At 40.7% G+C, this 17,877-nt stretch overlaps 2 protein-coding genes across 3 annotated transcripts in view; one reads left to right on the top strand and one right to left on the bottom strand.

Annotated features, from left to right (window-relative positions):
- Nucleotides 1-10: 10 nt before the first annotated feature.
- On the top strand, nucleotides 11-8,115 carry FAM162A (family with sequence similarity 162 member A). Its single transcript, XM_023940267.2, has 5 exons — nucleotides 11-212; nucleotides 1,106-1,225; nucleotides 3,432-3,540; nucleotides 6,668-6,776; nucleotides 7,856-8,115. Exons 1-5 carry the CDS (start codon nucleotides 197-199, stop codon nucleotides 7,940-7,942), a joined length of 441 nt encoding a protein of 146 aa, XP_023796035.1. The 5' UTR covers nucleotides 11-196; the 3' UTR covers nucleotides 7,943-8,115.
- A 4,471-nt stretch (nucleotides 8,116-12,586) lies between these two features.
- Nucleotides 12,587-17,877, bottom strand: part of KPNA1 (karyopherin subunit alpha 1) — a 50,955-nt gene continuing 45,664 nt past the window's right edge. For both annotated transcript variants that reach the window (XM_086882782.1, XM_086882783.1), the window contains exons 12-14: nucleotides 17,203-17,330; nucleotides 16,287-16,465; nucleotides 12,587-15,346 (exon numbers count right to left, since the gene is read on the bottom strand). In XM_086882782.1, coding sequence (XP_086738908.1) covers nucleotides 15,159-15,346; nucleotides 16,287-16,465; nucleotides 17,203-17,330 — 495 coding nt within the window. In that variant the 3' untranslated portion in view covers nucleotides 12,587-15,158. The remainder of the gene's footprint in view (nucleotides 15,347-16,286; nucleotides 16,466-17,202; nucleotides 17,331-17,877) is intronic.

Here is a 17,877-nt window from a genome sequence, read left to right as displayed (position 1 = left end):
CCCCCGGCCGGGCATCTCCACCGGCGGCGGCCTCGCGGCCCCTTCGCCTCCTCCAGCCGCTGGCAGAGCTCCGGCCGCCCCCACCGGAGGCGGTGCCGGCCCCGAGCGTCCCGCGGCGGGGCTCCCTCCAATCGCGGCCCCGGGGCGGGGCCCAGCGGTGACATTGAGCGGAGCCCGGCGGGGCCGAAGCAGCGCCATGTGGGGCCGCGCCGGTGAGTGGGGGAGGCAGGGAGTGAGCGGGGCCCGGCCGGCGCTGCGCCTCCGCCCCGGGACAGCCGGGGGCCGGGCTGGCGTCCCTACAGCGCCAGGAGTGGGTCTGCGCCTCGGGTTCTCTAAAGAGCTTGAAAAGGGTCCGGTTCCCTTATGGGTGTCGCCCTTAAATGTTTTTTTAGAGCGAGAGTGTGTTATACGTCGAAAGTAAAGTTAAGAGAGACACCTTCGGACAGTATAACGAAGGAAAAAAAGAGCTCGTATTTTAAAAAATGCCCTTTTTGCCTTTCTGAGTTAGTTTGGTTTAGATTTTTTCCAGAACTTTTTCATTATATTAATTCATTAGAACCGCCTTCTTTAAAGCATGTGTTCGTATATGAGGTGCCCTGGCCTTTTCTAATGCACTACAAAATAGTTACCTCACACTGCTAAAGATTTGACTTTTTTGACTTGACTCTGTCAATGCTTTTGGGATGTTACAAGGTTAGTAGAATGCTGGTGTGCAGTCCTTGAAATAGCACCATCCAAAGTGTATCTGAAGCATATGTACAGATGAGTTCCTGGAAACTGTGATGTGTAATGTGTTTTAGAAATTGCTGGTAGGACGTTATCTTGCATACTTGTATTTTTTTCCTAAAGGAATTTAATTGCATTCACATTTTTCTATGTAAGACTACTGAGCAAGTTCAAGGCACACCTTATAAACAAGTTTTAATTTCTTTAGTAGGCTGTTACAATTAAACCTCGTACTTCTTGTCTTCATTTGTACTATTGCTTTGCTTTCTTTTTTTCTGTTTGTGTTAAAAAAAACAAACGCTTCCATTAAAAAGCTGGTTCCCACTTGCAACTGCTCTGAGTTAAATTTGGCCTCTGCTTCATCTGCTTTCTCTTCCAGATAGAGCTGTTAAACTGCTGGGAAGAAATATTCCCTCAGTTCTGAGGATGACTGAGGGAGTGGACCCAAAGATAAGCAGAAGGCTGTGCATTAAACCCCAGCAAGGCCTTCAGTCAAAGAGTAAGAGTCTTTGATAAAGTTATGGAATGTTTCATGCCATGGAATACTTGCATATCCATCCTGCAATCATCTGAACAGGAATTTGGCTGACAGATGCTCTTATCCTTGATTGTGTGATAGTTCTGGTCTCTAGACTGAAAAATGGAGCATTAAATTTGGTAAAGTCTTGCTTTCTAACAAAAAGCCAGGGGTCAATATTTCCACTTGTGACGGTCACACAATATTCACTTTGTAGCAGATCACCAGAACCTTATCTAGTGCACACTCCTACACTGAGGCTCCTTAGCTCTGCTCTGGAACTGCCTGTTCAGCTCCACTGTAAACTATTCATGTTTAGGAATGTTGTGTGAGCTAAAAGACTTTTGCAGTTTTTCGGAGTGCAGCCAGCTCCAACTGCTCCAAAAACTGAACGTGCCCTGCAGGGCAGAGTCTGAGTTGTTCATGTTTAAGGGTGGAGCTGGTCAGGGAAAGCTCGGGCCATAAAACATGTTTTCCATATATATGGGACAGTTCCTGTGCTCTCTGTATCACAGGTTCCTCATGGCCCACCCATGCAGGAGAAAAGGAGCACACAGATGGGTAGCATTTAGCACAACTCTGTGTTAAAAACATGAATCAGCTGTACTGGGTAGGACAAAAGGTCTCCTTAAAAGTGTGATGTCTCCAGCAGGGGCCTGTAAAGGAAGTCCCTTATGTTTTTGTGAAGTGGGAATAGTGACCTACAGCAAGAACCTAAGGAAGAGAATAGGAAGAGGGTTCCTCTAGACCACTGCCCCAGAGGTGGCATCTTGGTGTTTAATAGTCCTTACTGGATTTTTTTTTTTTTTCCCCCACAAAATTGTCCAGTTTCTTGAAGCTGGATGTATTTTAGCATTCACATTCTCTAAGAATGTGGATGCTAAAAATCTCTAAGAATTTGTTCTCTAAGAAGAAATTCCTCAGCTACAGTCTTGGTTTTTTTAATCCTGATGTGCACTTCTTTATAATCTGATTTTCCTTTATTCAGTACCCCTTCCAAACCAAGACCTTATTATAACCCACACTCCCAAGGTCTCTTACAATGCCCAGCTGGGCTGAAGAGAGTTTCAGTCACTGTTTTTGACAGGCCGAAGGGTCTCAGTCACTGTTTCTTACACAGTGGCCATTCCATACCTGTGGCTGTTCTATTTCAGCTCCCTCTGAGTATTTCCCACGATTTTCAAAAGGCTGGAGTCACAGTTTTACACAGAGGCACAGTAATGCTGTTGTGTTTGTCCCAGTTCCTGATCACTGACAGTTAACACTTTTTTCCTTTCTGTTACTTGCCAAAATCACTGAAACCCCGAGGCCTTGCTCAGGCCTAGGTAATGATTAATAAGCAAGGGCAGAGTCTGTCATTTATGTGTGAACTGTACAAGGAAGTTGTCAGGCCAATTCATCGACTCTGGGTTCTGAAGCCCCACGGCATTTTGGGCTCAGCCCTCTTCTTTCTGTTTTTGAATAACCTGGCATTGTCAGCAAACTGTATCCACCCCACTTCCTAGACAATTCATGAATCCATGAGGGAGAACATGGCCATACACAATACTGCCACAATACTGCCTGATGTTTAAAAGGAAAAAGCTGTCTATCTTTGAACTTTGTTTCTTAGAATGCAATGGTATGTTATATATGAAAAGCTTCCTGTTACATTATGAATATTTTGTATATGGAGTTTGAAAGACTGATCTGAAAATTTTGTGCCCAATCTTTGCCTATAGTCACCAGTTTATTTATACTTTCAGATAAGATAAAATCTTACACTGCCCGGAAAAGTTAACATTCTGTGATGTTATATTGGCTTTTATTGTTACTGTGGAGCATGTTGGCTTTTCTATAGCTGTTTCATTTCTTTTTATATTTTTTTAGCCTTATTTAAATAAAATACAAAGACAGCACCTTAAGAAGCTTAAATAGTGGAGCATATCTCTTCTGCATATTTAGACCTGCAGATATCGAGGTTTTGGAAAGGGTTTAGCTTTCCTTACATGCATATTTACACATTTGTTAATCTGTGATACACTTTCCATTCTCTAACTACCCCTAGCAATCACATGTAGAGTTCTGCATTGCTCACCCCAACTGGTTTTGTTACAGCTCTGACCATCCAGCCTCTCTGACTGTTGTTTCTGGTGGTGTTTTGTTGTTTTGTCTTTGTTTGTGCGGTTTTCTTGTTGGGGTTTTTTAGGTCGATCTGCTTCGGGGGTGCCTGGATACAAGCCTACAGACTGGGAGAGAAAGTTTTTGTTGTGGGCAGGCCACTACAAAAAGCCAGAGGATATACCAGAGATTGTCTCGTAAGTGTTGCCTTTGAAGCTGTAAAAGAGACTTTGTCTATGCAGAAATAAGTTACTTGAATGCAGCTCCAGAGTGACTTTTCTAAAAAGGAATGGGTTTGCACAGCTGAAAAACCTTACCCTGCTGTGTTTGGTTTATCATCCTTGTAGATGAAATGACATCAGCAATTCTCTTGTGCTAAGATAATGTATCCCTCTTATTTATTTTTTTTTTTTTTTTTCCAAAGGGTTGACCAGCCATTTATCAGTCGTTTCCTTAAAAAAACACATCAGAACAGTTCATTTTCACTCTTCCCTCACGATTAGAAAGCTTTTTGCAAACATTAATGTGAGCTTTTTCTAGTGTTTTTCATTATATGTCAGTCTTTAGCTGGGGAGAACTTCCATATACAGCTATAAAATAACTGCAACTCACATAAACTGTTTTTAATGAATACCTAACTGGCATGGGCCAACTTCCTTTACTGTTGGAATTTAAACTAACAAACAGTGTCAAGGCTCCTTAACTATATATAGTCAAAATTTCCCTGTTGCTGCTGAGTCAAAATGTCAAAGCTTCGTCCAATGTGAAAAGTAGAAAATAAAACTGAATGTTGTGGTTTGCACACCAAAAATAAAGATCAAACTTGCCAACAACAGACACTTATTAGTTAAAAAAACACTCCTAGAGGTAGTATAGTTATCTTTTAAAACATGCTCATAATGCTTTTAAATACATATATTTATTTAAATTAAAAAGAAACAGTAAATCTTGCACTACTTGAGTAAGAAAATGATGTAGCTGCCCTCTTAAATATTTTCTGTTTGTCTGGATGCACGGCATGGGAATTGAAAATCCACCCCTGTATTTAAATGTATCGCAATAAATTTTGTTAGAAGTGGAATCCTTCCATTTTGTACTGAACCATTTTTGTTAAAATTACATTTGAAATACATACAGGAGTAAATTATTAAAACTTACTATCACTTCATATATTTTTGCATACCAAATATGTGTAATGAATGTTTTTAAGAAAACAGAGTTAGCAGAGTGAGTGATTTCAGTAGTTTATTGAAAGGACAAACCAACTTCTGATAAAAGCTGACCATTTTTGCAAGTGCATAGGGAATTCTTTTTATTTAGACAAATAATTCAGCCAAATCTGAGAAGACAATTGAGAACTATAAAAGCACAAAAACTTTTTTCCCATTCTGAGATTAATTAATTAATCTGAGATTAATTGTTGGGTTGTAAGGGCTTGTGATGTCTATCAGTAATCTTGTAAAATGTAGTGAAGCAACCTATTTATTAAACAAATGTTAAACAGCCACTGAACTGATTTAAAATGCAAGTTGTGTTTAGATATCTACCTTTTGCTCTTGTAAATTCTTAACACATCTAACGTATTTCCAAAATTAACTAGCAAACTTTTTTAAATCCTACTACTGTGCATTTCAGCTTAATTGCAGCCTGCACTCAAGGCTTTCACTGCAGATAATTAGCAGAAGCAAATAACCTGGATGCTAAAATTAACCATTAGTTTCATTGTGGATGGATGTGTTTGTTCCCTATGATCAGAAATCTTGTACTCAAATCAGTACTCTGAAAAAACAAGAACAAAACTTCTCAGCTCTCAGGTCCTGTGTGATTTACCATGCTGAACTACCATGGATCCTGAAGTACCTTTTTTTTTTTTTGTAAGGGTCAAAATGTAATAACAGATTCCATATTCACTCATGTTTATGTACAGTAATAATTTCCAAGTTCCATTAAATTCATTCTCCATGTTAGCTTTGGGGTATAATTAACCTCATTTGATGCATTTATTCTTTTCATTACACAAGGTTGGTGCTTTTCCAGTCTTCTGGAATTTTGTCATGTGCCAAATATAATCAGTGAGGTTATCAGACCTCCTTGAGAAGGGAGTTATCTGCCCTAAATTCTGCAAGGATAGTTACAGGATGTTAGTCTTTGGTTATTGTGGAAAGCACTTCTAAAAAGCATTAATGCTTCACTGGCCCATCTTGCATTGTTCTCTCCAACACAGACTTAAAACCTGCTGTAACCAAGATGTCATTTGGGTAGAATTATCTTCAGAGGTTAACTCAAAATAAATGATATTTTGTTTTCACTCTTCACATGTACAGCTGGAAGGTGTTAATAACTGCTACTCTCCTACTGGAAGACTTCTGGTTTTTAAAAGATAACAGCAGCGTAGGCAATGGGTTCCCCAAAAGGGTGGCATAGCTGCTGGTGTGGTTAGCTAAGCCCCCTGGAATTAAAAAAAAATAAAAATAATTTAGAGTTCCTCTGTCCAAAGCTGATGTTGGAAAGCTTATGATGCTCCATGCCTCTTTAGTTTCTCAGGAAAGCAGATCACTTTAAGACTATTTATTCCAGCAGGAGTGGGGACCATTGGTCTTTTACAAAAGTCCTCTTCAGAACTTCTGAGTGTTGCATTCAGCAGCCTGTGTGTCACTTACTGCACTTTCAAGTCCTGTAGCAGAGGAAGCACCTTTCTGGAAAGTAAGACTGCATCATAAATGAAGCCTTTTTGACATTCAGGCAGAAGAAATTGCAAAGCTGTGCTAATGCTTCCCTCTGCTCAAGAAACTCTTAACTGTTAAAACACCATATTTTGGGTTTTACCAGACTTCTGCTATTGAGAGAAAAATGTGTGTTTTACTGTGTTAAATATATCACTGTTATAATACAGATGAGTTCTCACTGACTTTGCAGATATTGGATGGTAGTGAGCACAGAGGGAGCTGACAGTAAGAAAAGTATTGTATTAGGAAAACCAGCCCTCTCTTTTTCCTGTTCATTCCACAATGAACATATACACTTAAATCCTGCATCCTTCCTCCTTTGCATTGCAGTCAAGTGGTCTGCAGTGTTTTAACAATTGGGTAACCAAAATTTAAAAAGTTTGGTTTGTTTCCAGCTTTGAGAGGAATGCCTTTGCTACCAATTATCTCCCAAGGTACTCAGGGATCAAGCCTTGGCTGTTCTTGTAAAACTTTTTTGTGACAAGAGCCAAGTGCTGTTAACATTACACAAAACTGCCAAGACAGAGAAATTAAATAATTTACCAAGTTTTATGTTTGGCTCTCTGATAATGAGTCTGTTCTTTTATTCTTTCTTTAGGCTTGAAACAGTGAGAGCAGCAAAGAGCACCCTGCGTGTGAGGTTCAGCTATGTCATGATTGCCTTGACAATACTGGGATGCATCACCATGGTGATCAGAGGGAAGCAGGTAAGCACAGAATTTGGGCTGATTCGGGCAAATAAATCTTCATTTACACTTCTTCATTACTCTGTGGATTTTTAGTACTGTCTTGCTTTGGGGGTTTGGTATTTTTGTCATTTTATCACTGAACAAAATTTTAACAAGTCCTCCTGGTTCCCCAGAAGTGACCCTCGTTGACTAATTCCCATCAGAAAAGGATGATGTCACTGTTAGGATGCTTCCTTTTTAAAAAAAAACCAAACAAAAACCCCTGAGCTTAAAGTATCTGCATGGCAGAAGAACCTTATTTGTTATGCTGCCTTTCTTCTGATGACAATGTTCAAGTCTGGCTCCTGTGGGCTACTGTGTTCTAGAGAAACCTTAAAAATAGTGACAGTCTTAACCCCAGCACTGGGAGTTACTGAGTGTCACCTGGCATTTCTGTCAGGATTTGTCTATTACAATGAAAAGGATGCAGCACTCTGAAATGAAACAGTGGAAGGATTTTTCGTGGCTTTAACAGCAGAGATCAAACACTTACGATTCCCAGAGCATTTTCCTCTGTGCTGAGTAGTATGAATGCAAATACCAGGAAGAGAGCACAGCTATTTTGGAATCCTCGTTTTCAAAGCAGCTGGAATTATTTATGTTTCCTGAGATGAGCTCAACTGACCAGAGAATGATGCTAATAATGCTAAGGTTGCAAGTTTGATCCCCCAGTGGGCCATTCACTCAAGAGTTGGAATTGATAATCCATGTGGTCCCTTCCATCTCAAAATATTCTGTGGTCTGTGATTATGTTTAACTTTTGATTTGTTTCTAGTACTTCTGTCTTGTGAAAATCAGATCAGTATTAAATATTGACCAGAAGCACAGAATGTACCTGCTACTGCCTTGAGAAAAGGGTTTAATTTATTCCCAGAGAAGTAATTACTTTCAGCCAAAATAATCTCTCAGTATTTTATTTTAACCCTCTTGGACTTCTTGCATTAAAGCTGACAGAACTGTGCCTTGGTAAGGATAAGTCAGGTATTTTTTAAGTTATTGATTCAAGTTTCAACTCCATGGTCCTTCAGGTGATAACTGATGATCCTTTTGCATTGCAGGCTATGAAAAGACATGAATCTCTTACATCCATAAATTTGGAGAAGAAAGCCCAGTTGAGAGCAGAAGGTGCATCTGCTAAACCATAGAAGAGAAAATGAAGAAATCAAGGACTGGGGTAGAAAAGCAAAGTCCTTTTCAGCACTGAGAGGAGGATATAATCACATCTTTTCTTTGTCAGAGTGTATCTTAGTTCTGTACACTCATGTTCAAGAAAGAATTATTGTTGTCCTGCATTCAATAAAACCAGAAATACCTATTATCTTCTCCTAATAACTGCTCCTTTCTTCCAAACTCTTTTCTTCATGGTTAGTGGGATGGGACACAAGAGCACAGTAATTGTCTCCCATGTGCTGTGCACCAGACTAAGCATTTTTAAAGTACTACAGGACCTGTACCTGCATTCTTGGTACCAATCCCCTGCACAAAGTCTCATGTTCTTACAGGAAGGTGACTGTAACACAAAAGAACAATCTATTTGGTTTCCACTTGTACATCCATGCTTGTACAAACAAAATACCTTCACTAGCCAGTCACCACTACCTCTGACTATTCCAGGTTTCCTCAGCAAGAATGGAACTGAATCTATTTGATATTGGTACTGGCTACTTCAAAGAATCCACATGTTCTTCTCTGTGGAAGATAGAACAATTATTAAGGGAGCTCTTGAGCCAAAACTTACTGTCTGACTTGCATTAACATCAGCAAAATGATCCTAAGATACTAGAAAGCCTAATTCCTTGGTCTAGGTCCTGTTATTCTGTCTGCATTTGTTTAAGTGAGGGATAACTTCCTGTGAAGAACTGTCTGCCTTCAAGAAAATGAGGAAGGAGATGAAGAGTGAAATAGGATTCCAGAGAGCCACGGTGCTGCAGCTGACACCTAAGAGTGGTCCCAGCACAGCTGGCAGTGAGATGAGAGAACATCCAAGCTGAGGGAACAGAGATGACTATTTTGAGGAATACTGAGCAACAGCTTCAACCTGTACTGTCAGATTTACTATTCAGAAGCACACGAACATGAGAAAGGCAATTGGGCATTCCTGCTCTCTGCTACTAAGCTCTTCCTTGATGAATCTCACTTAGATTTATATGTATTTTGCTCTTTTAAATTGTTGTCTGCACTTTCATCCTACTAGGTCCACCTAGACATCAGCTGCCTCAAGACTGCTGTTTCTGACATTGAGCCCAGTCACACACTATTCATGCTGAAGAGCACACAGCAACCAGGAGAAGTGTTTTCTTTCTTCCTTTCAGTTCATTTGGAAGGAAATGTGGATTGGAAGTGTCAGGGCTGCTCAAAACTGTTACTGCCCAGCACTGCCCTGCTGACACCAAAACCACAAGAGACATACCAGCTTAACAAAAGTAGTTTGTGAACTTTCTCAAAGTGAGAGGGAGACTATTTTTCTTGTACCCCTAAAAATTAGCAGTACTGCTGAATAATCAAAAGCCCTACAAAACACAAGGCAAATCTTTACTAGCTGCTACATTTCTGGGTACTGCAGTGAGATGTAACCCATCAGACAAGCTGTGCAGCCAATTCCACCACAGAAGTCCAACATCGTATCAGGTGATACAATGACCTGTCATCAGATTCTCTGGATCTGTCACTGTCAGATGACACTGTACACTGTCAATCAAGCAGACCCAGATTGCACAGATTTGTCCACTTAATTAGCACTGAATACAAGCCATGTTTAATTTCACTGCAGGTATGTGAACAGATTTTCCATGACAATTCTGGTTCTTTGCCACAGCAGTAGGCACACAGTAGGTGGGAACCAAAACAAAATCTTGCCCAATTACATGTCTGTGGTCATGTATGCACTAAACAACACCAAAAAAGAAAATGTGCATTTGACAGCATTTCAGGTTTCTGTGAAGAAAAACTTGTGATTTAGGCTTGGTGATGGCAAAGCTTAAAACTGTGCATCTCAAAAATACCACCCTTCCAATACACACCTCTGAATGCACTCTGTGAACAGAACTAGCAGGTACCTCTCCTAGTTTTGGAAACAAACCTATTTGGATTCATACAGCTGGTAAAGTACTTCAAATAAAAATATGCAAAACATCACTCTGAAAGCAGTTCAGAGCAGCAACAGTCAACAGTCACCAGTCACCAGTTTTTCATTTTACTTAATTTGCTATAAGCTTTATGGCCATTTACTCAAAAACTGAAGTCTGGTCCAGTGGTTTGACAAAAGCTCCACATATCCTTCTGTCACCTTGGTATCTGCACCATTTCAGAATCTGCCATAGAGACTGCATCACTGCCCACCTTTGTGTTTTCTTTCAGCTTCTACATAAGCTCGAGTCTCAAACCAAAGCCCAAGACAATGGGCTTTGTGTGGTCTCCAGCTTGCTCCCAACCATTGTACTGTTTTCTTTGCAAAAAGTTGGGTATTATAAAATTATGTAAATTTTTCTCAGTGAGGTAGTGAAAGGAACCACCTCTTTCCTGGTGTGATGGCTTCCAAGAAGCACTTCTAAACACAGACAGTAGTTACAAAACCCACACACATTTCTGGCCAAAGCAGCCAGTCCAGCTGACCGGAGAACTTAACGTCCCTCAGACCACTGAGAGCTCACAGCTTCAGCCCAAAGCCTTTCAACAGTGCACAATGGAAGGAACATACTAAGTCTTAGTTGGTACCTCATTTTCTTTCTCCCCTTTGGCTTGGTCTGTAACACCATTCCCTCCCATTTATCCAGAACAGTCCAGTTTATCAATCCTATACCATGTGCCTTATTGCTGTACCTGGTCGAGAGGCAACTGAAACTTCCTAATGCAGCAATCACCCAACAACTCCAACACTGCCTCAGTGGAACCTGCAGGAACCACAGCAGGACACGGCCATAGCAGTACACAAAGAGGTCTTGCTTACTTTTCTAATAAGACTCAGGCACCTGAAGAAAGACCTTCAAGTCTAAAATTGCCATGGGAGAGTACCAATGGTGTGTTGTGCCAATTTCCACGAGAAAAAAAAAAAAAATATCATAGTGGAAGAGATGGGGATTTACTTTAAGCTGGCATAGACATCAAAGAGCACAGAAGAAAGACAGCTATTCTGGAAGTCCACAGAGAAGCAGAGAAGTGTATTGCCTGGAGCACTGTCACATGTATGACCATGTGGTGCAATCTAGTTCTTCAAGTCTTGGGTGCTGACAGAAAACAAAAAAAGCAGATCCAAGAGCATGTAGGTACAGGGTCGTTGTCTTCCTCCCTTCTTTTAACATTAGGCAAAGGGTCTTCAAGTACCCATATTTGGTTGGCATCAAGGAACAAACACAGGAATTTAGGAACAGGCTGAAGTCTCTAGGCAGCAGTTCCCTCAAATGCTTCTGTGATACTTTCCCAGAAGCTGCAAGTGCTGGTCCTGGCTTAGTTACTGAGCTTCCAATGACCTGCTCCATCATCCTTTGTATCCTCCCGAATTCAAGATACTGACCTTGTCTGCCATGTTCCACTGGGAACTTTACCAACAGAAAGAATGATGGCTCCTGTTTGCTGCCCAAACAAAACCACAGCTTTAATAGGATTACAGATCTGTGTGCTGGACTACTAGACAGCAATTCCAGGCAGTCCTGCATTTTCCTTTCTCTAACACCCAGTTTGAAACAGACATCGTTATCATCTCAGTGCAGCACTTCCACCTCATTCCTGATGTTTCAAAAAGAACTCAATAAATTCTCATTACCAGCCTGTGGGGCTTTTGGAAGATGCTCAGATCGTATCTCCACAAGCAGACAGAAACCAATGCGTGTATTTCAATTTTGAAGAAAATATGAGACACTTTTCTAGCATTACATACTGTCTGACAGAGCCAAGAGAAGAACCCAGGAACTCCAACAGCTCCCTCACCTACCCTCTACATGAGACCATGATGCCTCTTATTTAGACACAAACCAACAATAAATCATTCAAAACACAGCGTGTCCTTCACAAAAGTGGCAGCTGGAGGCATTCTCTGAGATGGTCCCTGTCTGAGCACATCCTTCAGGAGAGCAGAGAACACTGGTTTCAGTGCTTCTAGCAGGGGACATAGCCACGCAGAACTGTTAGGAAGCATTGTTCAAGCAATATGGTATAATGATCCTCATACTTCCACTGGCACTTTTCCTCCAAAACAGAGTCCTTCATCTGTGGCTGGAATGTTATTTATTAGATGGGTAACGTTACACTACATGTTTGGCTCTGTTAAAATGCAAGCGGTTTACTTGCCCTTGGCTTGCCAAGTAATTCTGATCAGTTTGTATCGGTGAGCTTTTCCTTTTATAATTCACAAGTCTGATCTCCCTTCTGTACCCATTTAATTTGCAGCTTTTGTTGGAAGTAGATTTTGTTTCTTTTCAACCTATTAATAAGGCTAAGTAAAGCAACGCCAAGAACTGGTTGCTGGAAGATCCTGATGGAAATACACTCAATTAAGCACCGTTTAAAATTACATTGAGACCTATGAGTTAGCCACATTTTAATCCATTTAATGTGTGCCATGTTGATTCTTGTATTGGTGTGGTTTCACTCAAAATATTATGCAGTACCAGTCAAATGCCTTACACAGTCTAAGTATTTAGGACAACAATATTACCTGTGTCAACCAGGCCTGTCACTTCAAACAAACATACCAAGTTTAAAGATTTATACTTATCTGCTCTGAATTCACATATCCACGGCAAAAGTAACAAATACTGGCCAGGCTCCTTACACAGGAAGGCACACCAGTCAGCTTAAATGGACTCTTTTTTAATTCACTCATTTAGAGGCAATTGTCATTACTTTCTTGGGGGGGGCAAGGGAGGGAAACGCCAATGCACCACATTGTTTTCACTAGCCTGGAAGAGAAAACACTTATATATATAGAGATATAGGTATGTATATATATATATACACACACTTTATGCATGTGTGTATATATATGTGTGTGTGTGTATATATGTATATATACACGCTAGTGTATATATACACAGAATATACATATATGAATATACAGAATATATGCACACACACTTTGCTCAGATTTGTTTACAAAATATGTAGCATTTTTATACCATCCAATAAGAGGTACATGGTTTTAAACAAATCTTATAGAAATGACATGTTATTGGAAATTTACACGTAAAAAAATCCAGCACAAAAAAATCCAAAAGCTAAAACAAGATTTTGCTACTAATCAGTGCTTCTATCACCCTTCAAGAAAAGAGAAACACAGTTATTTATATGTGATGTAAAGGCAACATTGAGGGGTTTTTTTGCTTTTTTAAATTAACCACCAAATTTAACCCCCTAAAATTACAAAGAATTGAAGTCCATTTACAGATCAAGTGCAGTAAACTAAATGTTCCTTCAGCACAAAGCAGCACTAGAGAAAATAACTGGGAGAGGGAAAGTGGAGGCCAACTGGCTTAGCTAGGGAGGCAGCAGGTGGCTTCTGCAGTGGCCACACAGGTCAGAGTCTCCATCCTGAAGCAGAGACAGAAGACTTTATTTAAATAATGGTCACACAGAGCTGATGTTCAGGCCTTTGCCTAGCTTCTTTCAGCAGTATGACAAGTTACTTATGTGTTTTTATAACTCTGTATCCAATGGGCTGGTTTTGCTTTTGCAGTGGCTTATCACTGAGAGGAGTCATGAGGATCTTGAAGACAGTTCTGCCACAAACATTTACCACAGGTACATGACGCTGCAGTAGCCAGTGGCGATTTTGAAATGTTTACACTGGACAAATGTGTGTTCCAAGCATCCAAAATGGCTTGAAAGAACATAGCCCGATGCAGGGGGGGAGCGGACGGCCTAGGGAATCCATTGCATTCTCCAAAATGGAACTGCCACTTTCAATCAGGTGGCATCTCCCCATCTTTCTGTGAAAAGCTTGGCGTCAATGTCAGCTGAACTCAGTGAGGAGTGGCTGGCCTTTGCATCAGAGGTCTGTGATCCAAGCAGGTTGCAGAGCCAAGAACATGCTGCTAGCAGAAGGGCAGTCTCCAGCTGCGTGCAGCAGCTGCCATGCAGTCAACGATGCCTTACAGATGTCACCTGGAGGAACCATGCGTTCCATGCTAATTCATCTGAAGTCTCATAAACAGCGAAAGGGAGAAGTGAAATGAGAGGGCCAGATGAATCCAGATGTAATAGTACTATCCTGCAAATGTAGTGTCATTTTAGTTAAATAAGGGCCTTGACCAGGAGGACTATATTCCATCAGGTGAGCTAGAGAGGAAGCTCTTGTCTCGTGAAAATGAAAAGGAGATTTAACACTCCTCGTGCCAAGTTTTACAAATTAAGATTTCTGTATTCAGAAGTTAACTTTTCAGAAGACAAATCTGTTCAAGTCACGCTGTGTAAAAATGTAAAGAGGCAGACAGGAACTTTTCAGCCATAACCAGAATACCAGGGACCAGACTCTGGAGCATGGAGCCAGAAAGGGCTTGATTTTTAAGGAAGGCCCAGTTGGATCATACTGTGCTGGCAAGCAGAAGTGGGGGCAGTTTCTCCATTCTAGAAGCTGTTTTGGAAAGTCATTTCTGGGGAGGTGTTAGGAGTGACCTATTCACAGGTTCTTTTTTTGTGGATGGAGAGGAAAAAATTGGGAAGGTATACAAATCTCCACAGTGGTCTGCAATCCAACTTGGGAGCTCAGTGTTGAGACGGGATGGGGCCAGATGTGTTCAGTATTCCTAAGAACCACAAAACATGTCCATTGCAGCTGTTGTTGCAGGGGATAGAGAACTTACTCCATTGTTTGTAACATGTTCCTCATGCCAATAACCCCAGCTGGCACATACAGCAAGGTAGATAGATTGCATGTGAAGGTTTAACGCATCTCTCGCAGCCGTCCAAAGAGGTATCCAGGGGAGAACATGAGGGATGAATTCAGCTACGTTCTCAGAAAGGCTGAATGTCTCCCTGGACTGCAGGCACACTCTGCAGCAAATACAAGAGAAAGGCAGCCTTCACTTGGGATGCCAGGAGTGGGTGGGCCAAGTGGAGGAGGGATTACTTTCCTGTAATAGGAACAGGGAATATCTCAAAGTATAGAAAGGTGCCTCAACTCCACGAAGATGATAGTGGAGAGATTCAGAATCTAGAGGAGAAGGGTGATTCTGGCGACCCCTTGCCAAGGAGGGGGCATCCTGCCACGGAGAGCCAAAAGTTTTCCAGACGTATGTAAGAGCATGTGCACAAGGCAAGCGAATGAGCGCAAACAGGGTTATGGAAAACATTGAGAGAATCACTCCACGGGCGGCTTGTGGCTCGACAACAGGATTGGCTAGGTAGAGGAGCACACAGCACAGGGGCACCTCAAAGCTGGAAGCCTTCCATGGGAGCCTCACACTGCTGGAAGATGTACTGTTGCTGATTGATATCCACTTGTGGGGCAATACTGCTGTCTTCATCCTCTGTTCCAAAGTAGTGCTCAATCAGATCAAAGGCCTTCTGATAAATCTCTTGATTCTCATGGCTCTGCAGGAATTCGATCTTGTCCAGGCCTGTAGAGAAAAGGAGTACAAAAAAGTTACAGCTCAGTCAAAGGATATGACCACAATAATTTTCAGTCTGTTCCATGGTCCTTTACCACCTTCAGAAAGAACAGGCCCCTCGATCAAGACCTATATCCAACCTGTACTCTCCAGCACCAAGTAAAGACAGTTTGAACTACAGAGATCTCCGTAAATGTGTTATTGTACTTTCTGTCTGCCTTAACCCTCTTACTCAAAAATTAAATTAACAAGCTTGAATGGGTAAGGACAAGGCCTCAAACTCAGAGACTTCTTTTGAAAAGACTTTTAGGACCGTGTTTCCTAAAAGTGTGTTCACAGTGCTTTCTTTAGGAGGACTGTAACTACAGAATCACCTATGTGTAAACTGAAATAGACTTCTGATAATCATCTAGTCCAACCTTCAGCCCATCCCAGCAGTACTAACCAACACCAGATTAGATCTGATGTGTCTGGACAAGTGTTCCAAACTTCCAAGGATGGTGACTCCTCTTCCTAACCTGTATAATATATATGTATACAATGCAGTTAAACCTGGGCAACCAGTTTTTGGGCAGGCATTAAGCACATGGGCAAACTCAAGCCTTGAAGTCAGATACAAAATAAAATAATTCAGCAAGGAATGATGCTATAACGAAAGCCAGGTGTTAGCCATTCTAGTAAATCTCTACTACTGGGAACTGTAGTGGTTTTCTCGTTAACATCTTTTACTCTGTATGAATCAAGAAAAGATGATCTGCATGTTCTGTCTCCAGTCTATACACAGACAAAGATCATGCAGAAGATGAGGACTCTGGAGACTTATCAAAGAGCAGGTTATTTTCAGTAACAGTGATAAGAAAATTAACAGTATTAATTGGGCCTGCTGAGACTCCAATGGGTGTGTGACCATTTCTGTATCCCCTGCTTTCCCCAGGTGTTTTGCTCATACCATACGCTTCTTCAATAAGAGCGCAGTAAGGATTAATGCCACTGCCGCTGCGTTTGGACTCCTGTTCTCCAAGCCTCAGGATGTTCTCCAGCCCATTCAATGCTACTTGCACAATCTTTGAGTCCATTACTGTAAGGAGGTCGCAGAGTGGTTTGATACATCCCAATTCTACTAAATACCTGAAAAACATCACATGGAACCCAGTAAATTGTCTGCAAAATTATGATTTGTGTAGCCATTTAAGCACTTAGTATGAATGTCAAGCAAATCAAAACAATCAGAAAAAGTATCAACTTGACTGGAAAAATTAGAAAAATTACAGACATCTGTCTCTATCTAGTCAATTCTGCTGAAACAATGAAAATAACTATAAAACCCTTTCTCTGACTCACTCTCTCTATATAGCTATGAATTAATAATTTGGTTTTTGTACCATAATCTATATTTCTATAATGGTAACTTATAAATATTTTCTATAAAGAGCAATTATATTAATTCAACATGCTTGTAAAGTATTTTTTTAATTTTATACAAAACTGCACATAAGCATAATGTACTGGTATAAGGTAAACAGGAGAAACAATGCACGTGATTTAGTCAGGGGCTGAGCTATTCCTCTCCAGACTGTTACTGCACTGTTATACTCTACAGCCCTCAGAAGTTGGTTTAAAAGCTGCATTTAAATTTTTTCAAATAAGACAAATGGTTCAATTATGTAACTAAGTATTACAGCTGAAATACTTTCATGGTTTCTCCCTGAAGGAATGAAAGGCTCATTCATAACAAGGACACGGTCTCTCTGGATACAGCACTGAAAGCATACTGGAAGCATTTTCAGTTTCTAGGCTGATAGTTTGTTTTTTTGCACAAACACCAACTCAGTCTATTGCATTGAAAGATTTAAACTATTTCATACTTGATCTGTTCGGCAGAGCCTCCTGATGTTGCATTTGTGATTGCCCAAGCAGCTTCCTTCCTTGTCCGAAACTCAGCCGTTTGCAAAATATTTATAAGAGCTGGGAAGATATGGGCATCTATGACGGTCTGCAAAAACAAATGACATGGCAGGGTCATAATAAAAATTAGAAATACCTTCTTTGTCCCCAAGTTAGTTAATGTTCACACCTAGAATAACACATTAAACAATGAAGTATCACTTTATCAAACATCAAAACTGATAAATCAGTTTTCAGCTTTACATTCAAAACCTCAGTTATTGCTGTGGTCTGTTCTTACTTTAAATGAATTCAAAACACATTCAGACTCAAATGACTGCCATATCTAATGAGTTACTTAATCATACCCTGACAGCAAAAGAATGCCATATTTCCCATTATTTTTCCAGGTAATAAACCCGTCAGCTATTAAGTCAGTTAGCCATTAAGTCATTAAGATGCCCTAAACTTCATAGGCCTGTATGCCATAATACATTTCCAGTGGGTGAGACAACAGAGCAAAGTTGTTCATGTAAGAACTACTCAAAACAAACAACCACCTGGTGAAAAGACAAAGCTCTGATGTTTGGCAGTACCAGTTCTCTGCTTAGCTCAACGAAGTGATAGAAGCCAAATGAGCATTTGGGAAGCAACTT

Source organism: Cyanistes caeruleus, chromosome 3 (genome assembly GCF_971803275.1).
Source record: "Cyanistes caeruleus chromosome 3, bCyaCae1.hap1.1, whole genome shotgun sequence".
Lineage (NCBI taxonomy): Eukaryota > Metazoa > Chordata > Aves > Passeriformes > Paridae > Cyanistes > Cyanistes caeruleus.
The sequence above is the reverse complement of the archived record's forward strand: the minus strand, read 5'-3'. Positions and strand labels throughout refer to the sequence as shown.

Bases quoted from the DNA above. Each gene is read 5' to 3' on its own strand.
- FAM162A (XM_023940267.2), top strand. The intron at 1,226-3,431 runs GTAAGAGTCTTT...GGGGTTTTTTAG, and splicing joins GCAAGGCCTTCAGTCAAAGA to GTCGATCTGCTTCGGGGGTG. The intron at 3,541-6,667 runs GTAAGTGTTGCC...TTCTTTCTTTAG, and splicing joins GATATACCAGAGATTGTCTC to GCTTGAAACAGTGAGAGCAG.